The 24351-nt window shown below is 36.1% G+C and overlaps 1 protein-coding gene across 4 annotated transcripts in view; it reads left to right on the forward strand.

Annotated features, from left to right (window-relative positions):
- The window catches only part of CORIN (corin, serine peptidase), a 119936-nt gene that overhangs the window by 90486 nt on the left and 5099 nt on the right, over positions 1 to 24351 (forward strand). For all 4 annotated transcript variants that reach the window (XM_031588552.2, XM_090139478.1, XM_090139477.1 and 1 more), the window contains 8 exons: positions 1889 to 2034; positions 3369 to 3476; positions 8486 to 8599; positions 9266 to 9376; positions 11049 to 11178; positions 18360 to 18482; positions 19595 to 19644; positions 21169 to 21343. In XM_031588552.2, the coding sequence (XP_031444412.2) occupies positions 1889 to 2034; positions 3369 to 3476; positions 8486 to 8599; positions 9266 to 9376; positions 11049 to 11178; positions 18360 to 18482; positions 19595 to 19644; positions 21169 to 21343 (957 nt within the window). The remainder of the gene's footprint in view (positions 1 to 1888; positions 2035 to 3368; positions 3477 to 8485; positions 8600 to 9265; positions 9377 to 11048; positions 11179 to 18359; positions 18483 to 19594; positions 19645 to 21168; positions 21344 to 24351) is intronic.

Genomic DNA, 24351 nt, shown 5'->3' on the forward strand with positions numbered 1-24351 from the left:
CCTTGCAACAAAATGAAATTTGAGAAGAATGATAATGTCTTGTTTTCTCAGATAAGAATTAAAAAAGGTCATTTAATTGATCATTGATCCTAAATAGACCTATATGCTAGGTTTTGGTCACTCCATTTCTTCAAGCTTGCAGGAAAAGAAAAAACAAACACAATAAAAACAAGACAACAACAACAAAAAAACAGGTCAAAAGTTAAAGGCAACATGATGAAAGGAAAAAAATGCTCTCCATGAAAGGATGTGCTGTTCCAAGAAGAAAGATCTGAAAAATTCAATCAACTTCAATACAAAGCTAGATAAAAATGACACAAAGGAAACTGAAAATAAAATAGAAATGGAGAGGATCCTGTGATTGAATATTTCTCAAAAAATAGGAACAGAAGAGAACTTTCTTTGAAGCAGTAGGAGAAAGTCTAAGAAATTACAGGTGTGGAAGATATGATCTAAAAGGTGCAATTGAATGCATTGCTGAGTCTAGAGATGAGACACAACAATGGAGAGACACTATTGTCTTCAAAAAGGTAAAAGTGAAGTACTATGAGGAAATAATTCACCAGGTTCTTGGGGGCTGAACCAGCAAGCAATGGATTTAAAGCTTATCAAGAGAGCTACAGGTCAGATAAAGAAAATTATAACTGTATACGTATATAAAATTATAGTAGTAGGAACATTTTTAATAAAAGCTTAGACAAGTCACCTATCCAATATGTGGTATGTTTCTGCTAGAGGGAGAAATGAAAAGAATGTTGACGTTCTTACTGCAGATTGCATAGTTAATATTCCACCAAAGTAAAAAGCAGCATTTGAAACTGATACCATAGCTGGTTATACTAATACTGTTAATACTGACACTATTGAACTTTCTTAAAAAAGAGATAGTTGAAACAAAGAGGAATTCAACATACCATAGATACAAGAATGTTGCATTGAACAGCACATCAGCAGCAATTCCAGGCAAAAGGAGTCATTACATGTTTAAAAGAATTGTTAAACTAACAGGAGAATTTCCAATGAGGCACTTTTGCTTTGAAAATTTGAGACATTTGATGTTGTTTGAGACATGGGATATCAGTATAGATAGAATGAACTGAGTTTATGTGATTAGTCCTGTTTTTTTTTTTTTATGATACGAAAATAAATATGCAACAGAAGGTCTACACTCGTATCTTTTTCTAGATGTGATAGAAGCTTCTGTTGCTCTAAATGAAAGTACCCGACTAAGGTGATCTGTGCTTCGATTTTATTGAACTTTCTGGGGAATTATTTGCTCTTTTGTTTGTAAGTTTAAATGTATTGTCTTTCTGGAACCACATTTCTAGAAATGTCTGAGTAAGAGTATTTCAGCCCTGCAGTTCCTACACTGTATTCACTATGTGCATCTGAAATCTTGTCACAGTATTTAGAACTGCCTGTTCTTATAAACCTTAAAATTTGTCAGAGACAAAGCTTTTTTTCAGCACTACACTGCTCTTTAGGTGATGTGCATGGTGCAGTGGTATCTGAGGTAGCGTCATCAGAAGAGGTAGCATTTTATTGGTACAAAATATGTTTGACTTTTTTTTTTCCTTGATGGAGAACAGTGTTCCTTATAAAAGTTTTGCTACCATCCTTATGGAAGAGAGAATATTTGTAAGTAATTATATTTGGTTATTATATTATAATTCAGACAATAGTTTATGTACAGAAATTTAAACTCGTGTTTCGACAGAAGCAATATATCTCTCTTTATAGATATTTATATTCCCATATGGAAATCCAATTAACTGATTTTTCCTTGATCATCTTCTGTAAATTTGTCTAGAATTATTAACTTCTAAAACATGGTAATTTCTAAGACGACTTCTCAGTTATTCTATGCAACTCCATTTTGTCTCCTCAGGACATTATGTGTACAGTCTAAGGAACGCTGTGAGTCTGTGCTTGGGATTGTAGGTCTGCAGTGGCCAGAGGATACTGACTGCACTCAGTTTCCAGATGAGAACTCAGACAACCAAACTTGTCTGACACCAGATGAAGATGTTGAAGGTACATAGAGAGAAATTAGAGACTGTGTTTTGGAAGATACTGGTTTATGGTTTTGGACTTTTTTTTTGGTTGGTTTGTTTTCATACCACCCCTTTAAATAATTATAGCTCATGTAGAGTGACTTAAAACATTCATGTTGTCTAATAACTGTAGGAATGATTCTAAATCAGTTATCAGAGAATTTGCACAACTACTGTTTGCAGATAAGAGGAAGTTTTTGTAAGGATCAATTACCCTCTTTGAAATCTTTGAAAGTCAGTGTTTGAAAATCCAGGCTGACACCACACCTACTACTTGTTTGTATTTGTACTTCCTTTTTAAAACCTATCTAGATGATATAATAATGATTTTCTAACAGGAAGCGAAGTCTTAGCAATCTTAAAAAAGCTAAGTCCCATGACATCTCGGGGAGAAATGTAAACTTAGCATATTTGCTAGCATTTTTTTTCCTCTTTTTTTTTAATGATTATTGTTTTTTAAAAAAGGGATGTATCAAGTCAGTAGCAATAGCTCAGCAATAACACAACTCATGAGTATGAACGTGCAAGAAAAGAATGGAATTGCCTTACATGATTCTACATTTTCTTTGTGTATTAAGAGTGACTGTGCAGTTTTTTCTTCTGCTATGGTCATCTCACGTAAGGTCTGTGGAGATTCTGACCTACCTTTTTTTTTTTACTTACCAAAGATGCCAGTAAAATGCTGGGAAAACTGAAAAATGATGTGTACCAATATACAGATAATTCTTGCCTTTTTCCTCCCACTCACCTACATGGTGATGACAATATTATCACAGTTTTTGATCTTGCTTAGAGAAAGCAATGAGTGATAGCTATCTGGTCTGTAGTTTGTTTAGTGAAGATTTATTGCTAATGAGTGTAATGAAGCATTCTGAGAAGCCACTGAAGCAAGTGTAGCAATAGGTATCATTTCTTCAAGCAAAGTCTATGTGCTGATATATAATTTGGGGAGTTGTATAAGATGTATAACTCCATAGTAATTAAATCCTTTGTCATGGGACTGAGAGACAAGGAAATAATTTCAGCAAAAGGCTAATGGAAAGGAATTACTAATTATTATAAAGCAGTATGTAGGAGTGCAAAAGCAAACTTCTGGCACAACGTGGTCAGCTATGGGAAATAGCATTCCACCACATTCACAGTACAATTGTTAAGAATAGTTACCTAATACACGGTTCCAATGTATTGCTTCACAAGGTTTCTGTTTCTGTCATTTATCCTTCCAAAACAGTCACAGTAAAAATAACTACACACATGATGATTAAGCTTTCAGCTTGTGGAGTCTTGTTTCTATCTGTTCCTTGTCACTGACAGAGTGCTCACCCAGCCACTTCAAATGCCGTTCAGGGAGGTGTGTCCTGGCATCCAGGAGATGTGATGGTCAAGCTGACTGTGAGGATGACAGTGATGAAGACAGCTGTGGTAAATAAATTATATGAGTCATACTTTCCAAATGAAGAGTAGCCAAGTCATTAGAGAATATTTTGTTTTTCTTCACTTAATTGAACCATAGCATGATGGTTCACAGAATAAGCCCCTTTTTCTGCAAGACGAAATGTATTTGAAAGCAATTTTTTAAAGACTAGTGACAGTAAAAATACTTCAGCAAGAATTCTTCTTGATCAATGTCAACACAATTTATTATATTTGATAATTGAGATTCTGCTAGCTTTGTTCTATGATATCTGATTATTCTTGTAGTAATCAAGATAAAAAATGCTGCAAATCTATTTTTTCTGATACTGCTGGAGATTCTAATGAGCTAAAATAATCTTCCTAGCAGTTTATAACTTGAATTTGTAAATGCAGCTTTAAACTTATATCTAGAAACACTCTCATTGTGGTATATTAACACAAGGCATGTATTAGCACATGGCTAGTGGATTCTGGCTAATCTTTAGCCATGGATGTAAGTATAAAGTGATAACCACAGATTTTTTTCTCTGGTACGTATCAGAGTAAATCTATTGTAGAGAATCTCTTGTCTCTTTGCGTAAGGGGACATACTGAGTTGAGAATAAGCAGCAAATATCTTGTTCACTGTTTCCTTGTATGTGCTAGCAGGAGTATTCTGAGAGGGCATTTTATACTACTGCCTACCATAATGTGTAGTGGAGTTCTGCATGTTGTCATGTTACAAGGAGCAAAAAAACCAATTACAAACCATAAAGAATTTAGAGAGAAGATGTGAATACAGGTAAGGGATTTGTACATTCTGGCAGCATAGCACTAAGGTGTACAGTCTGGTTTCTTTGTAACAGAGAGTAGATTAAGAGCTGAAGGAAGTTGTTAAGGAGACAAAATATCCGTGGTAATAAAAGATTCTCCACTCTGCTGCACACACACACAAAAATCCAGCACCTGAAAGCTGAAGCTAGATTAAAATTCAAGCTTGTCACTTCTATAAAGTTATCTTTTATAAGAGAAGCTTGTTTTAATGATTGGTATAATCAAGGCATAATTTATCGCTAAGGAACAATGTACTCTAAGCCTCAAGGAGTTTTCAAATCAAGATTTGTATTCTGTCTGCTTTTCTACACCATTTACCTCCCCCTGCAAAAATAAAGAAAAGAGAGAAAAAGATATGATAATCAAAATAGGATTTAAATCTAGATCAGTTTTGGATTTCAAAGGCAGAGCTGATGATCAGAGTAATTATTTCAGAGATGATAATCTTTTTACCTTTGAATTAATTGTCTTGAATGTCCTCTTCAACAAATATTCTTTGCTGCTACAGTTTTAACTCCTTAGAAAACTGATTTCTATGTGTCTTTTATGATAATTTTATTCTCCTAGTCATTAACATATGAAATATTGCCCTAATATGTAACATTAATTTTTCCAATAGATCTCTCTCTGTCTCTATGGTCTAGACAGACTGTCACTAGCAATCAGAAGAATTCTTATCAGCATCTATAAATATGGAAAGCTCTATCTGCTAGGAAATTACAGCTGTCAGAGTGACATTACATTGACCAGAAGTAATGTTGTTACTGAAGAACAGACAGTCCTTGTAGAGCTCCGGAAGTAACCATCTCTGATGCATTTATATTCCTTGCTTGTTTATCTTCCCATATGTAAACGACTAGCTCACATTTTCTTAGATTCATCGTTTGAAATTTTATACCACTAAAAAACAGTCAGGCAAGCATTAAATTAAAATTATTGAAGTGCTTTTAATGAGAGTCATAGCTCTCATACTTTGGAATATCTTCCCAGTGCAGGGAGGAGGAGGCTGGTAGAGACTAGCTACATGTTTGGATAATTAAGCTACCATTTCCTGAAATGTATGATAGAGCACTCTAATGGGAGTGAGGTATATTTTGCCCATGAAGAGTAGAGCTCTGTTCAGCACACCCTTTCTCCTCTCATTAGGAATTCCCATCATACTCCCTTGTGATCTTTGTAGGGAAAGTTTCATCTGTGAAATTACAGTGAAGTCATAAGACTTTAGTATCTCTAGATATTGAGAAGTAAATTTGAACCGGCATTTTGAATGTGAGACTTTTTGTGTGTTTCAAAAAAGTGTGAGGAAGTTAATTTCTTAAAATCATTATTAAGAAAGAAGTGAAGAGAGTTTGTGGTATTAAAGATGCTTGATTGTAATTGATCATATTAATTTACTGACTGCTGAACAATGCCTCTGGCAGAGAGCAGAAGAGGGTCCTAAAAGAGTGCTAATGATGCTGAGGACGTGATATTCAAAACAAGTATTGTCCTTCACTATTTTCTTCACTCTGAATTCTGATTCTAGTTTTTTAGCTTAAGAAAAAAATGTGGCCTTCATATTAAGGACATAGTAATAATTATAGGGCAAATATATGTATGGGTAACAAATGGTTAATTACTTCATGTTTTGAAGGATGGTGAAGGTAAAAATCGTATGTGAGTACCTGTAATACAAATACAAGTTTTCCTACCGTCATTTTCACTTCTGTTTAATTATCATTAAATTAACAACATATGTTGTACGTGTATATAGTGGGGAGAAATAAGTGTACTATAAACAGTAGACAGAATCTTTCCAATAAAACAGTAGAGTTTAACACTGAATTCATAGAACCATAGAATCCTCAGAGTTGGAAGGGACCTTTATAGGAAGGTCATCTAGTCCAACTCCCCTGCAATGAACAGGGAATTCAGTATGTAATAATTTTTGTCCGGAGAATTGTCTCTATTTGTCTACGGTGCCCTCAAAAATAAGTTTTGCAGAGTAATGGAACATTTCACAATATGGCACTATAATGTGCGATGAAGGGAAAAAGCAAACATGAACTTAATTAATTGTAAACATTTCAGTTCAAAAACTGCAAGATTGATAAATTAGATTTTTTAAAGCTTTTTATTTTATTTTGCTTTCATATCAGATTCCTAACATGACTGACATTCTTTGGTTTTTATGAGAATTGGTTTCAATTAATTTTTCATTAGTAGTTATTGCAAATATTATCAAGAAGGAGACCTGGAAAATGGCCACATTTAAGAAAGGTCTTTTGTCATGTGAAATTAGTTTCATGGGCTCAAAGATATTTATTTATCTGTATGCTTAACATTTTTAATGTGGTTTATTCAATCTAAATAAATAAAGCCCTTTGCACATCCAGTTACAGTTAAACTTGGGTACATTCTTCCAGTAATCATGAGCTAGTGTTGATTTACTGGTTCATATTAGTAAAATAATCACTTCTGAAATAATACTCAGAAAAAGCATATCTACTTACTGACTTAATGTTGATATGTTGCTGCAGTTCCAGATCCAAGAAAATAGAGGTGCTGTTTCAAATACAGTGTGTGAGCAGAGATCAAAATTATTTGTCTGAGGGTGCACCAAGACTGTCGCCTGAATTTGAGCTTGGATTAAAATGAGAACTAGCACTGTCAGCTCTAAATCACACCAAACAAGGCAATCAAACCACCCATTTTATTCAGGAGAACAGGTTTTAATGGTTTCCTCTAAAATCAGAATGTCAGGTGTGTAGGATATTAGTATGTCTAAGCATTCCATTGTTCAACTAGTGTCACAGCAAGGTGCTTTATTAGTTGGTTAAAAACAAGTAGTGAAATAAAACAAAAGAAAAGATTTTGTAGATGACAAACAGAAGTTATACTGTCAAAACGCTTTGATGCAGTTATGAGGAGTATTCCTCTTGAAACAAGTGAGGCTGGTTAGCAGGATTCTGAAAAGGCAATCATACTGTTTGTTCCCTTCTTAACAGTGACTCCTCCTGAATATTCATACATTCATAGGTTCTTCCTAATATTTTCAGGCTGTCCTGGTCACACTAAGAAAACTGCTTACACTCGAAACTTAAAGTATCTCTCTAGCTTTCATTGTGATCTGCATTAGGTTCTGCATCAGCACTGCCAAAAAAATTTACATTTTTCTGTGCTATTTTCTGGAGATTCCATACTGCCACAGGATCTAATTTTGAAAGTTCAAAGGTCTGTGTAGAAGGGCTGCTCCAAAAGTAATGACTCCTATTTTATTATATTGGCCCATGTCGAAGGTGAATGTAGGCAGGTTGGCAGTAGACGTAACTTCCCAACAACATTCCATTATGTTTTGTTGCTGTGTGACAGATGGCAGCAGAGAGGCTGTCTGACTAAATGGCATCTGACACGGAGTGCATATGAAGAAAAGGTATGTCACTGAATTCCTCCATGTGGGAAAAATTGGACTCATGGACATTCATCAGTGTTTGATGAATGTTTATGGAGGCAAAAGAGTGGCTGTCAGTACAGTGATGCAGTGAGTGGTGCATCTTCAGCAGTTGTGATACCAACAGTGGACCATCCCTGCTGGTGCAAATTTTTGCAAGCATGCTATGTAGGACTTTGTTCATCACTGGCAAAAATGCATGGCTCATGGTGGTTCCTATGTTAAAAAACAGTGCTTTTTAGCTGAGAATTTCTCTATCAAGTTGTGTTATTGTACTCTTTGTATCTGTTATAGTTCCCATGGAAAAAAAACTAGAAGGCATTACTTTCGGAGCAACCAAAATAATATGCTTTTAAATATGCCATGGATTTCAGGATTTTAAATGATTATATATTAAATGTAAATACTTTTACTTTATCTACCTTTGCATTTACTTTTATTACATACATAGTAAATACATTTGAAGAGTAGTGATTTGATCTCGCTTGAGACTTGTGAGCTAATGCCTAAATCATTATTTACAGCATGTCTAGCATAGCATGGATTATTATTTTAAAAGCAGTAAAGTGTGATACATTTTATATCCATTTAACAAATATGCAGTGTGGCAATCTTGCTTCCATTTTTTTCATCAGTAACTATTCTAGTTAACTTCTAAAATTAATGGTGAAACTGAAAATATTTTGGATGTTTCAAGATTACTAAGGCAGAACAAAATAGTTGATTTGATATTGCATGCAATTATTTGAAAATTGTGCTTTTCTGCCTCCAGGCTGTAGAGAAAGGGGTCTTTGGGAGTGTCCTTTGAAGAAGCTCTGTATCAAGCATACAATGATCTGTGATGGTTTCCCGGATTGCCCCGACATGATGGATGAAAAGAACTGCTGTAAGAGTTTTTGTGGCTTTAATTTTGCAAAGGGCTGGTCACACTTTTAGGATCTTGTGGCCAAGAACAAATGAATGTAAAAACATTCTACACAGACAAAAAGGCATAGTTATTCTCTGTTTCCTTTTCACTCCTTGGCACCAATTTCTTTTTCCTTATCTTTTGTCCTCTGGATCCATGGATCCTTGCTGTCTCCTTGCTCACTCCAACCCTCTCTATCCCCCATGTTTCTCCTTCACATCTTCATGCTTCTTTTCCTACTCTTCCACAAGTTAAGCAACTGGGGTAGAATACCAGCTTGGCTGAACAGGGGACTCCTTGAAATAGAAAAAAAAAAATTATATATATACACATATCTGATATCTTGTATCAGAGGCTCTATATGGCAATGAGGCTTTATAGGGCGATTATACACCTGCAGCTCTGCAACTTTCATCTACATGGAGAAAATAAGAAAAATGAAAGCTCAGCTTGAGTTGACATTGGTATCAGACAACAAAAAGTTTTTTTAAGTGTATCAACTGCATGAGGAATTCTAAGGAAAACACTGGGTTGCATATCTGATCCATGCCTAGCTTCTCCCCTATGTTTTTTTTCCAGTCTCTATGTGCATTTCATGTTGGTTATTCTTTGTCTCAGTGCGAACAGTGTTTTTCCTCCTTGCAGCATTTTGTGGGAAGGATGAGCTTGAGTGTGCCAACCATGAATGTGTGCCACGTGAGCTGTGGTGTGATGGACAAGCTGACTGCAGCGACAGCTCAGATGAATGGGACTGTGGTAAGTTTCTACTATGGCATTTCTGCCTCAAAGTGATGTTCAGGTTGATGGCAGCATTAATGTACTAATGGTAATAATTGATGCTGATTTTGTTTAGAATGCAATTGCAGTGGTTGAGAGATCTCCCATTATTACCCACGGCAGACTGGATTCAAATTGGTGAAGCAGGCAAGAAGGTGGGAGAAAGGAGAGAAAGGAAAAATAGTGTTAAGTGTCGCAGTGCAAAGATACAAGTAAAGTAACGCTGCAGGGAACTTTTAAATAATGTGTGAAATCAGGAAATTACTGTGAACAGATGAGAGAAGAAGGAGGCATGCAGATGTAGAATTTGTTTAGGCAAAAAATCTAAGCCCTGATTCTGTACTTATGAAATTCAATGTGAAATTCGCACTGAATGCAGTGGTACAGGTTCAAGCTTACAAGAGGTAAATAATAGATTCCCAGTGCATGCATGTAGGTACATCATACTATCCCTGAAGTATGATGTAAACTGCCAGTGTTAACCACACACAGAGTAGGCCTTGTGCTTTTATACATAGAACTCTCTAAACATTTCTCTTTAAATTGAAATTAGATTAAAAAAAAAAAAAAAACACTAAAAAGAAGCAGATTGGAAGCTTGTAGCATATCCTCTGAAAATTCACAGTTAGCATGCATTTATGTATTACAGTAGTTTATATTACTAAGTTTTGAGATGCTTTGTATCTAATTTTATATATAGAAAAAATGCACTTTATTGCTTACAGAAGCAAATATTTTGCATTCATACTAAACAGTATAAACATCAAAAATATTAATCATTAACATTAATAAACAACAAAATTTAATAAAACCTATGTACCGCAGAATGAATGTTCTAGAATTGCATATTTGAAAAGGTGTACTCTAAAATTGATACATTTTATGTATTTTTAACTTTATTAAAATTAACTTTATTAAATTAACTTTATTACAGGAAGGAAAGCAAAAGCCCCCTTAGCATATAGCAAAAATGTTTAGCGACAGGCTATGTTAAGATTACTACTATTCAAACAAAAATCAGTAGAAGAATTTAACTAAAATCAGCGTGTATTTGGGGAAAAAATGTGCAAAAATTTTTACAGAATCTTAGAAAGAGAAGGATGTAGATTTCTACTTGTGCAGTTTGGGACGTTTTGAGATGCTTTTTACATGTGATAAGGGTTGGTCACATGCTTTTAAACATAGATTAAGAAAGAAGGCATGCTCATGATCTTTCTTGTTAAAAGAAGCTGCTGGGTTTTTTTCGTCTTTAATTACACCCACATATCAGTAGATAAGAACGATACAAATTGCTGAGTCATTCCTATCATTCCTTCGTCAAGCAACATTCATCTCTCAAACTACCTTAGTGATTTCAGTTGAATTATTTGTGAGGTAAAATATTACATAACAAGATTAAGACTATCAGAAACCCATGTTAACCTCTGCTAGTGATTATTCTAGTCCCCTACATGTCTGCTATTTAGTGTCTTATGCTATTCAATATTATCAAGTTTCTAATAGCCATGGTTGCATTGTTTTTAAATTGTAAAACTATGAAATCAACAGAAGTGACAGCATCTTGGAAGAATGTAGCTGTAGGTTTTGATATACCATGCATAAAACAAATCAAGCGAAATAACAATAAATTTATTTTTCTTTTTCTTCACAGTAACTCTGTCTAAAAACATGAATTCCTTGATGTTTCTGACCATTCACAGGTCAGCTACTGATAATCATGTTTGTGCTGATGAGTGGCAAGAAAATTTGAGTCAACTGGCCTGCAATCAAATGGGTTTAGGGTAAGGTCAGTAGTTTGTAGCATTGGTGAATTTTTTAGGACAATGGGGATGGATGTTGATGTAAATCATCATTGATCGCTGTGACCCATGCAATATCAGGCTTAGTATGGAAATAACAGAGAGAAATGAAATAAAGAAATTTTGTGAATTAAGATAGAAACAAAAACAAGTATCTGGACACTTTCAGAATTTTATAAGCATTATGTGAATTGTTAAGAGTCTTGAAGAGACAGTCATGTCCTGGCAAACATCAATATTCAATCTTGCAGTTATTTCTGAGGCTCAAAATTGTTTGGAAACACGTTACTCTGTCTTCCTAAAGAATTAATGTAGACTTGTCTCTCAGAATACTGGGAAGTATCTTTGGGTTCTACAATAAATATAGTATAATAGGCTAACAGATATATTTAATTTAGATATCTTTAAACATAGAATTGCTAATGGTAGATCTTTCCATGTGTATCTCAGAAAAAAAGAAATAGCCTCTATGGATTTTTCATATTTCATGCACACTGTCATCTGCTTTGACATTCAATGCTGTCTTCTACTAAGAAAAGACAAGCTTGATGGTATAGAAGGATATTTGGGAAATCAAATACCATGCAAAGTAAAGTATTGGAACTTGATGTTTGAATCTAGATTTCTAGATTCTCTAGACAAAGCATGCAGTATGCTTGACTTACCTTGAATATATTCACATTGTCCAGTGGATTCTCTTAAATTTTATAGTTTTAACAATATGAGATTTATTTAGATGATATATATTTTATTAGGGGTAAAAACAAGTAACTATTAAGATTTACTGAAAATAACATTACAGGTTGTTGTTGATGTCGAAGACTTTGTTTCAATGATTTTAAGCAATAATAATATACAGCTATACAGGGACTTGATGCAGTATATTACAGACATTTTAGTTTATATTTGATAGTTTGTCTTATCTGTCATATATGTAAGTATATTAAAATATATAAAGTTATTTGGAGAGGAATTTATTAAAGAAATTCCAACTTAATAATTCCTTTCAAATAATGATAGTTACTTCAAAAAACATTAATAATATAGTCATATAATATTTTTTTCCTCCATGATTGAATACTTTCCTTTCTTTAAGTAAAAATTTATTTGTAATCAGTGATGTCTAGAAAACAATATGTGAATACTGTCAGTCAAAGAGAGGTTATTCCAATGATTAAACATAAATACTTTTCCCAAACTGCATTAAGTCCTAGCTTGTAAAAATGACATTGAATTTTTTTCTTATTTTTATTTTTTTACTCCAGTGCTTTCAAATCGAATTTGCTGAGTTTAGAAGTACACAGCTATTAAATCTATACATACAGGAAACAGATGCTGTTTTAGCTCTGAAATAGGACTAATTTGTTTTATATTAGTGCCCATACACATGTTATTCATTACCTTCTGGCATAACACAAGGCTTCCTTTTTCAAGCCTGTTGTCACTTGAGTCTGAAAACAATGGGATTGTAGAAGTGGAACAGAGAAATGTTTGTGTTACTTTGAAGAGAGAAGAAACCCAGTTTTGGATAATATTTCATTCTAAAGTTTGGTACTTTTGAGATAATTTGCATAATAGTATAGAGAAAACAAGATATTAAAATCATTCTGTCATACAGAAGTATCCTGATTTATGTTACTTTTAATTATGAGCAAATTATTAACTTCATAAGCTAAAATTAGTTCCTGATTTCTGCTGTTTTTTAATTATTATTTGTATACACGTCATAATGTTCTTCAACTCTCACTATAAACTATACTGTAAACTCTATTCTGTTGAGCATAGTGATCAGCAGTTAGCAAGATGGAATGCTTTGAAACCAACTTTTTTTTTTTTTTTTTTAACATTTCCACTGTTCATGTAATGAAATGATAACAAATATTACTTTTTTCATTTGTAAGCACTTTTTTAATGCATAAGGCAGACTGGATTTTAGTTTTCTTATTAAGTTAAATAAATAAATAAAGCACCAAAAAAACATCCACAAATTGCAACCAAACATAATGTTTCTAAGATGGTAAAGACTTAAGGATTAGGGCTAGAGTAAGAAAAGAGCAGGTTATAGACTACTAGCTGGGTTTGCTGAAATTCATCCTAGAGCATTTAAGATACAAAACTGGCAGATCTGGTTACCAAACTGTAGCCACTAGCTTTGTGAAGGTGTAGGAGAATGGCGAATAAGGCTGAAAAGGGTTAAATGTCATTAAAAAGGGGGGAAAAAAAGAAAAAAAAAAGAAAAAAAAAAAGTACTTGCTTGCCTTGCCTTGCTTCAGGTATCAACAAAGAATTATAGAAGTGTAATATAAGATCTTAATGATAGTCAGCCTGTATTTATCCATAAGGAATCATGTCAAATTCCCTTAATTTCTTTCCCCCAAATTGTGAATATGGAAGAATAATAGTTGTCATGCATTTTTAGCTTCCATACTATGTAAATTGACTTTTTAAATAAGTAGGGAGATAGGTACAAAGATGAAATAAGAGTCTGTTCGTGATTCATCCTTAAGCCATAAAGATAGATCGGTGTTGAGCTAGATATGCACCTGTGTGTCTGAGATTGTCATGGGTCATTCAGATAAGGAGTGGAGAGAATGCTCACTAATTTCTCAGTATCAAGCTGGAAGAATCTGAAAGCATTTTGAAGGACAGGATTTGAATTTGAAAATTTCTTAATGGACTGGAGAAATGGCCTGAAATAAATGGTAATAAGATCAAGACTATACAAATAGGAATACACTGAATAAATACAGGGTGGGGAATGGTTGGCAAGCCAGAAAGCACAATGTAGAAAAGGGGCTAGGAAATATTGTGAGTCAGAAGCTGGACATCAAGGAAAAATATCATACTGCTATAGGAAAAGCAAATGTGATTTTTATATGTATAACCACAAATGTTTATGTACAGTGCTTGGTATAGTCCCTCTTTTGTTCATCTTGTATGAGATGTGTGTAAGATGGGGAAAGTTCAGATATATATTCTCTGTGAAGAAAAGTTGAAAAGTCAGGGGGAAGGAGGTACAGGAGCATTCAAATATGCACATGGAAGGTTGTTGCAAAGAGATAAAGAATAAACTGATCTTTTTTCAGGGAGAATGAGATAAAAGCTTAAATGACAGGTAGGAAGATGTAGAACAAAACTGCTAACTGCAAATCTTGGAATATATTGCCTAAAAATGCTGAGGAATCTCCATTATTAGAGTTTTTTATTAACAGGATAGACAAATATCTGTCAGAGATCACTTAGATATAGCTGATCTTGTTTTGGAGGAGGGGAATGGATCACATGCCTTTGTAAGGTTCCTTTCAGATGAATTTCCTACGATAGTTCTGTTTTGATTGATTGCTTAGTGAAAGAAAGACTTTCATAAGAATTTTTTTATTTTAGAGGTCTTAATCCCATGTCATTGCTGAAAACAGTATCGAATACCTCATGAAAGTCTGAGAGAAATACATGGATATTTTTTACCACTCAGTTTAGTAATTTAATCCGTTCAAATGTGTAGGGAAAAAGATCATAAGGCATTGTTATTTGTAGTGCATAGAGCACTGCAGGCACCCCGGTGTGTATTCACTCAGTGTTATCTCTGAGTGGTTGAAAGCTCAGAAGTTTTATCACAGTTTTTTCTACATAAAGATTTACCACAGTTTATTCAGTACCCAAATGAGACAGTTGGTTAAGTTTTTGTGATCTAGACCACAACAGGTTGTTAGAACCTCATTAGTATTAAAATGACCTTATGATATATTTTGGTACTCAAACTGTTCCATCAAAATACCACAAGATGTTAGAAAGTTACGTAGATTCAGGTGGGATTTGTGAATTATTTTGAATGTTTGGTGAAGAATCTGGTCCAAAAATCACTACAGTGAGGTTGGCATTGAACTGGCCCTTAGGCTGCATCTTGACAAGTTTAGACTAGGCTGATTCCCCCTGCACTTCCTTGTGTGTCAATGTCACAAGCTCCTAGATAATTCAGAGGCCATCTGCAGGACTGTCTTTAGTTTCTTAAGCTAAGAGGCCTGAAAAAGCCATTCTACACAAATATGCTTTCAATCCAAAAATATGGTTTCAATTTTGCTTTTTGTTGCAATGTAGGTAATAATAAAAGCATTAGTCTAAAATCAACACCAAGTTTCTGAACAAGGATGTTCTGTTCTATGAAAACAAAAGAAGTGGGGGAGAAAACTTTTCAAAGAGCCTTCTGAAAATGTGTCATAGAAAAGATTCCTTACTTGGCCTTGCCTTAAAACTTGAGTGATATTAGATATGGTCACAAATGCTGTGGATTCCCCATCCCTGGAGGCGTTCAAGGTCAGGTTGGAGGGGGCCCTGGGCAGCCTGAGCTGGTGGAAGGTGTCCCTGCCCACAGTATGATTTTTGTGTGGGTTGACTCAATTTAGGCTAAGTTCAGAAGGCTATTAAATCAACATTTCAAAAGATCACAGAATCACAGAATGGCCAGGGTTGGAAGGGACCCCAAGGATCATGAATCTCCAACCCCCCTGCCACATGTAGGGCCACCAACCTCTCCATTTAATGCTAGACCAGGCTGCCCAGGGCCCCATCCAATCTGGCCTTGAACACTTCCAGGGACGGGGCATCCACAACCTCTCTGGGCAGCCTGTTCCAGTGCCTCACCACTCTCTCTGTAAAGAATTTCCCCCTGACGTCCAACCTAAATCTTCCCTCCCTCAACTTAAAACATTTCCCCTCGTCCTGCAGTTATCGACCCTTTCAAAGAGTTGAGGTACTGAAAGGCTGCAATGAGGTCACCCCGCAGCCTTCTTTTCTCCAAGCTGAACAAGCCCAGCTCCCTCAGCCTGTCTGCATAGGGGAGGTGCTCCAGTCCACCGATCATCTTTGTGGCCCTCCTCTGGACCCTCTCCAACAGTTCCCTGTCTTTTTTGTACTGGGGGCTCCACACTTGGATGCAGTATTCCAGATGGGGCCTCACAAGAGCAGAGTAGAGGGGAACAATCACCTCTCTGTCCCTGCTGGCCACCCCTCTTTTGATGGAGCCCAGGATACCTTTTGCTTTCCGAGCTGCAAGGGCACACTGCTGGCTCATGTTAAGCTTTTCATCTACCAAGACCCCCAGGTCCTTCTCTGCAGGGCTGAGAAGATAGCTAAGTTCAACCCCAAGATGTAGACTGATGACTCAATTAGCAGCTATGTCCTTATTTTGCCCTAAATTGTTCATTGATAACTTTAAGAACATTGTTGGAGTCTGTGAGGAACATCAGTAAAACAAAATTTTCCTATGAAGAAATTAGACACCATAAGTCAAAGTGGCACTGTTGACTGAAATATACATCTTCCTCTTAGAGTTTATCCATGGAAGAATCCTGTGCTACAGCTCCAGTAGGGATAAGATACAGCCTTTATAAGAAATTCTAAAGACGTGAATCAGGATATACTGGTTTTGAGCTGGTTTTGGTGAATTCATCAGGCTGTGACTGCGAAGGAAAAAAAACATAGCCATAGTTTTATTTTTGCTAAGTAAAACACATTGTATTAATAATTTCATATAATTAAAAATTTCATACAGGCATCTTGAAGGTTGTTGTTCCTGATTTAGAAATGTGTCTGTGTTTAATAATGAATATAGCAACATGAACTGTAGTTTTCAACAAAATAATGTGGTATAATATAATTTGGATCTAGCAGATGGTATGATGTTTACACTTTTTGAACCCTTTTGAGTTAAATACTCTATATGTCAGACACTTTTTTCCAGTTATATAAAATATCAGTGTACACAATGAGGTGCTAAATGGCATTGTTCACGGAGGATTATAAGGCAGAATGTCACCTTAAGAGTAAAATAAGCTTGTGTATGTTTGGTGGGAAAGAGCAGGAAATAAGAAAGTGCTGGATATGATGAAAAGAGGGAGCATTATGTATTTACCATAAGCCAGCAATAATGGGGAAAAAAATTGCTGCAAAAAGAGATTTCTTTAAATGAAGAAGACAGACTATCTATACGCAGCTATCTGGCTGCGTATTCCTGATAGTAGGTCATGGAATGATATTTGCTTAACATGTCCAGAGAAGGTTCTGAACAATAAGTCATGAAACAGGCAGGACCCAGGGCTGTGGCCTCAAAGGGAAGTTAATTCTGCCATTGTTGAGAAGGTGGTTTCACTGAAAACCTTATGATAAAACATAATTCTCTGATCTTTGTTCATGTGATCAGCTGGCTAAAGGATATTACAATTCTGTAAATGTTTTAAAACAGATACAGCTAATACTTAAAAAAACCACAGACTTAAACAAATAATCTAGCTGACTCTAGTAGGTATTGTCAAGAGGTATGAGTTCAGAGGGTTTACTTTTTTTTTTTCTGAACTGTTCTCATTTCATTTCCACAAGCTAGTACTGAGAATTTGGTCCATTACCAGTGGTCAGGAGAGCAATCCCTGAAAGCTCTTCTCATTGATGGGGATTGATATCTAATCAGGGATGTTTCTGAGCTGGAAAGCTGTAGAGCCATTTTATTTTTTGTCTTCTAAGGAATTGAGACTTACTAAAATAACGGTTCCTTCAGTGCTTTATCAGGGTGCGGTGGAAGTAGATGTGTGGAAATATCTCCTGGTGGAATCAATCCATCTTGCTTTCATATTCCTGATAATTTGCTGCACAAGGCTGGGTTTGATGACATCACCTCTAATTTATTCTGTCTAGCAAGACAGTGCAAAGTTGGAGATATTGCAAAATATTACAAGACTCAGCTTGATCTTTAGAATTATATTTTAACAGACTTCCAAATATAGGATGATACGAAAATATTTTATTATTTTTATTATTATTGTTATTATTTTACCTCTTGAACAAATTAAGATCTATTTGTTGTGTTTTTGGAGTCAGAAAAATCTAGAAAAGCTATTTCAATTTATGCAGTGCAGTGAATGCCACCAAAAAGTTTTTGCTGTTCCTTGTTCTAATTCTAGCTCTTGACAGAAAATACAGTGTTAATGACAGTGGTATGTTAACTGGCCTGGCGTCGTGGGGTGATGTAATTTCTCAGCAATGATTCTGCCACTTGTGGCTTTGATACAACACTATGCTCAATATTTACGTAGTAAACAAGAGGTCTCTTCCCTTTCATAATTGTAACATAGCAAACTAATAGGAAGTATATGAAAGTCTTTTATTTGTTTCAGAGGACCGTCTAAAACAAAGATTGTATTAGAAGATGGAGAAATGCAGCATCAAAAGTGGCTGAATCTGCACTCAGATTGGAAGAGTAAGAATGCTTCCACTTTACATGCACTTCTAGTGAATGGGTAAGTAACAGGTAAAGGAGATTTATTTCACTGCTGTGGTTAGTCACCACGTTTGGAGATCACAGATTTTTCAGTAGAACTTTATCAATTTACAGTAAGTTTCCTTAGCAGGTTATCTGACCTTAGAGAGCAGTATATTCCTTTTAATTAGCTCTATTAAATACATAGCTGATAATGAGCCAAGCTTCAGTCATGGCTGAAACATTTGAACTGTAATTTTGAGATTAAAGAGCCAACTCGATTACTTTTAGCATTTAGGACAAAACTGGAAGAGCATTTGAATCCATCTTCAAAAAGCAGATTTTTTTTACTGTGGGGTAAAACTAGCACAAAACTGAAGTGTTGGAAGGCAGAAGTAGGCACTTGCAGAAAGAGTCCTTTTAGTATTTTTCTACTGAAGAAGTCAGCCCACTTACTGAGATTACAGCCTTCAAGAATAACCAGAGGAACAGATAATCCATGTATGCAGTCTAATTCTGCTCTGTTTCTGCATCTGAAAAGCACTTACATGGGATGGATTAATAAATTGTGGAAACAAAAAGGGAGTCAGCTGAGCAGCAGTATTCTTGGTTCTAACAAGAATCTCCCTTTGACAAAGAACTACTATTTTTGCTCTCGCATCTGAAAATTTCCAAAAGGATTTTTTTTCTTAATATGCGCTTTTGTGATCTTCCTGGGTTTTCATCAGTGTACCACATCTTTTGAGTCAAAGATTTTCATCAAATGTATTTCCAATAAATTCTCAGCCTTCAACTGCAAGGATGGGGAAAGCAGCACATCTCTGTGCTTTCAGGTGCCATAAATTAAGACTTGACAGACTGTACACCCCAGCCAACCTCAGAGCTGGATCAGTGCCCATAGAACAAGGTTGCCTGCAAAATGTGTAGCACCTGCTCATGAAATGCATTGTAAAGCTGAACTAATATTTTAAATTGTTGCAGGCAGACTCTGAAAGCCATTGACAATCTGGCATATGGAGCTCCTTGTGTTTCTTTTTACAATCTGAGGAACAGCTGAGTTCACAGCAGTGGGTACCATACCTGTGCTGATATACAAACTGTCAAAAATAACACCGAGTAGTTGAGACTTTATGTTCTTTTTCTAATATTTAGGCAGATGTGCCGAAGCAGAAGCAAAGTGGCTCTCCTTTGCACTAAAGAAGGTAAGAGAAGTGCATGTTTCTGAGAGAAAAAAAGGTATTTTTAAAGATATGCTAAATGTACTTGAACAAATTCAGTTGTTTAGTGTCATTCTAATATTTTACTTGACTGCTGCAACCTCCAATTTTGCACTGCCTCTTTTCATCTGTGCTGTATTAAATTTTAGCAACTTTTTCTTATTTTGAACTATGAGGTTCTCTATAGTACCAGCATAATCTGCTCTTGCAAAATGAGTTTTTTCAGCAGTCAGGTTCCAAAAATTAATTTGAGAAAACTTCTTGATGAAAATATTATTTATGACAAGAGAGGTTACTAGGTGACATACCCAGGGGTTGAATCTGTGATCTGTTGTGAATCTCAATCACAGAAGAATCTAAATTAGAAAACTATAGACCAAATCTGGAGGCACAGTGGATTGTGCAATATTGTGGATTGAAATACACAGAAATCCTTCATCTTGAATAATAAAATGTTCTACAAACAAAGAGATCTTCGCTGAAGAACACATACATTATGAATTTCCTGCCATGGAGAAAATTAATCGCAAAGAATGACCTAAATTTGGGAAAGTAATAAAAATATTCACTACTCTTACCTGAGAATAACACCCCAAAGGAACCTGTTAAAGCTATTTGCTCCTGAGTTATTTTGCTTTAAGAACACATAATGCTCCTTGCCCCCAGACGTTACTTAGGAGAACACAGAAAGAATTACAAATTACAAATTTAATTTATTTCTCTACCAGAGATATCTGCAATGTCAGCATACCTTCCCTTGGGACATGAATTGCAGAAAGTGGTGATGTTCTTTCATTCTGTGAATCACACTGAGCATAAACAGGATAAGTAATAACAGTCTGTCATCTTACTAATCCAGAATATAAAGTAAAACAAAAGTGAAGGACATACTAATTCAGGCAATTCCTATCTTCCAGGCAAATAGGAATCTGGTATAATTTACACTCTGTTTATAAAGTGGAATGGGCAGAGTACTGGAAAACCTTGGACTCTGCAAATATTTCCCTTAGGAATTTCCAAGAGCAAAGCAAGTTTTGTGTCTTGCAGCTAAGTAAACAGTTTGACAAGCACCTCACACCTGGCTTAAGCAAGTGCTTATTATTGCTGGCCTGATTTTTCCAGAAACATTCCTTCTGGATAGTACAAGTAGCACAAAGACATTGTTAGCTGACAGAAAGACAGTGATATGAAGCCAAGAATCCTTTGCAAGGGCAGCCAGTAACTCTGTTCAAGATAATCATCTTTATCAGTTTAGCGTGGTTAATAACTAGACTGAACAGGTCAAAATTAATCTCAGGAGTCAAATCCCTTTGTAGAAAAAGAGGAATAAAAATGGCTCAACGTGTTTGATAATAACATACGGTTAGTGATGACTTCAGATACTGTACTGTTCAGTGTAATTTCATAACTCTGTTAACATTGTTCTGTGGCCACAGTTTTTCTTCCATGTCTTTAATGCTCTGTGTTTGTGGTAACAAATTACTCCCTTCTGCATCTGTTTCTCACTAGATTGTGGCCACCGCCCTGCTGCTCGCATGAACAAAAGGATCCTTGGTGGCAGAACCAGTCGCCCAGGCCGATGGCCATGGCAGTGCTCTCTGCAGAGCGAGCCAAGTGGACACATATGTGGCTGTGTTTTGATTGCAAAGAGATGGGTCTTAACAGTGGCACACTGCTTTGAAGGGTGAGAGGAGCTCAGTTGTACTGTTCATGTACAAATTAGATGTAACTTGCACATGAGAATGACAAAGTGCTCCCTCCATTACCAAACATATTGGCAGCAGGTCATGACAGAATCACACAGAATGGCCAGGGTTGGAAGGGACCTCAAGGATCATGAATCTCCAACCCCCCTGCCACACGCAGGGCCACCAACCATTCCACCTAATGCTAGACCAGGCTGCCCAGGGCCCCATCCAATCTGGCCTTGAACACCTCCAGGGACGGGGCATCCACAACCTCCCTGGGCAGCCTGTTCCAGTGCCTCACCACTCTCTCTGTAAAGAATTTCCCCCTGACGTCCAACCTAAATCTCCACTCCCTCAACTTAAAACCATTTCCCCTTGTCCTGCTGTCACTCACCCTTTCAAAGAGTTGATTCCCCTCCTGTTTGTAGGTTCCCTTTAGGTACTGAAAGGCTGTAATGAGGTCACCCCGCAGCCTTCTTTTCTCCAGGCTGAACAAGCCCAGCTCCCTCAGCCTGTCTGCATAGGGGAGGTGCTCCAGTCCACTGATCATCTTTGTGGCCCTCCTCTGGACCCTCTCCAACAGTTCCGTGTCTTTCTTGTACTGGGGGCTCCAGACCTGGACGCAGTATTCCAGATGGGGCCTCACAAGAGCAGAGTAGAGGGGAACAATCACCTCCCTGTCCCTGCTGGCCACCCCTCTTTTGATGGAGCCCAGGATACCATTTGCTTTCCAAGCCGCAAGGGCACACTGCTGGCTCATGTTAAGCTTTTCATCTACCAAGACCCCCAGGTCCTTCTCCACAGAGCTGCTCTCAAGGACTGCTCCTTCCAGTCTGTATGGATGCCTGGGATTCCTCCGGCCCAAGTGCAAAACTCTGCACTTTGCTGTGTTGAGGCTCATCAGGTTCACCAGGCCCACCTTTCTAGCCTCTCGAGGCATTCCTTCTTTCAACCGTGTTGACTGCATCACTCAGCTTGGTGTTGTCAGAACCTTTGCAGAACAGCAAGTAGCCTGGTTTTAGAGACAATAACAAAGAGTAAATGGTGTAAAACAGCATCAGGTTAGGTTTTGACATTCTTTATTATGAATTGTTGTCTCTGCTGATGAAAGCTAAATGAATCACAGAATCACAGAGTCATAGGGGTTGGAAGGGGCCTCCAGAGACCATAGTCCAACCCTCCTGCCAAAGCAGGTTCCCTACACCAGGTGGCAGTCAGTCAAAGAGAAAAAGAAGACCAAAATTCTAATCCCATAGGTCTCACACAATGCCATAGATTTAAAAAAAGAAACATCTGGAATGACCCTGGAAAAATGCTGTGGTCATTGAAAAATAAAACAGAAGTATTTAATCATAATATAAGTGACGTACTGGAGTATTCTGATTATAAACTGTGACTTCATTATCATTGTCAATCACTAGAAAGTCAATATTAACCACTAAGTGCTTCATGGTCTATGAGGTCCCATGGCAGAGACTATGGAGGGCAGAGGTTTGTGTAGCTTCAGAACTATCTTAGTCATTGTCAGCTTTCTAATGGAAACCAATTTTCTTTTTAAAGAATTTGGATGAAAGTGCATTACCTCATTGGTTTTGTCTTGTGCTGAAGTTATTTGTATTTTTAAAGATAATTGAAATGTATGTTTTCTGCTGTAGTCAGCAAATTTTTTTTGCTGGGTGGTTGTCACCAGTGCTTAATCTTGCTTAAAATTGGTTTGTGCTCACTGGAAATTTTTGGACTACACTAAACACCTTTATTTCTTTTTAAGCCAATAGAAGTTCTGTGGTAGACATGTAAATGTACTTCAGTTTTCTACAGATGAACATTCTTTCTAACTTTGATTATTCTTTTTCTTCAGCAATAATTTTGTTTCTTTTTGTTTCTGAAACATTGAATCCTTTGGAATTTTTTTTTCCCTTCTGTGGCTCTTGATGTAAAGAGATGTGTGGACAGAACACTAAGAGATATGGCTAAAGGGACTTAGTAGGCCAAGTTTATGGCTGGACTTGTGATCTTTGAAGGTATTTTTGATCTTGTGAAGGTATTTTCCAATCTAGTGAATTATATATTTGATATAAAAAGTCTTTTTCACTTTTGTATTCCAAATGCCCTTAAGTAGAAAACACCAAGGCAAAAAGTTTTTTAAAATGCTAAGATATTTTGGTTTATCAATTCCTTGAGTTATGTGGAGAATCCTTCTCTTCTGCCTCTCTGATGAGATTAAGGATATGTTTCCAAGAATCTGAAATCTTTACATTCTTTGAGTATTGTTTCCTACAGCAACAGTAAAATCATTCCCAGTGCCACATAGTTTCTTTAAATTTACTAAACCAACCAGTTAAGAAATTAAAGCATATTTTAAAGTGCTCTGGTGCATTAAATAAAAAATATTTTGTGAAGTCTGGGATCCAAAATATGAAGACTGTATCAGTAATGCAGTAGGCAACATTAATGCCATGAACATTTGTAGAGATTATAAACAGAAGTGAGATACATTAAGCAGAGTCATTTGCTTGTTTTGTTGGCCCCTACTGTTTTTCCAGATCTGTTTGAAATGCTTTACAGCAAAGCATCCATGACATTTAAAGTTTTTTTACTCAATAATAGGTTTAATACTTTCTGGCTGAGACTTCTCATTGCTTCGAGCAATGTTCTTTTTCAGTGCTCATAAAAACAATAGGATATTCCTACCACTTAAACTTGAAACATCTTGGAAAAACACAAATTAATTATGATTGTAAAAAGACAGTTGTAGTCTGAAATACAAGAATTCTCAAGGAACTCAGATAAAAATAGTCTTTATTTAGCAACCAAATCTCTTTCAAAATTTTAGAAACAACAATTCTGTTGAATACTGTTAAAAAGCTGAAATTTCACGCTTTAATTTACATTGCTATAATTAAGCTTCAGTGTTTTCAAAGGAACTTAGTTCCATGGAAGTATCTATCTCAATTATTCTGAAAAAGGGACTTTTCTGAGGATCTTAGAATCACAGTCTTATTAA

The sequence above is a fragment of the Phasianus colchicus genome, chromosome 4 (genome assembly GCF_987193195.1).
Source record: "Phasianus colchicus chromosome 4, bPhaCol1.hap1.1, whole genome shotgun sequence".
NCBI lineage: Eukaryota > Metazoa > Chordata > Aves > Galliformes > Phasianidae > Phasianus > Phasianus colchicus.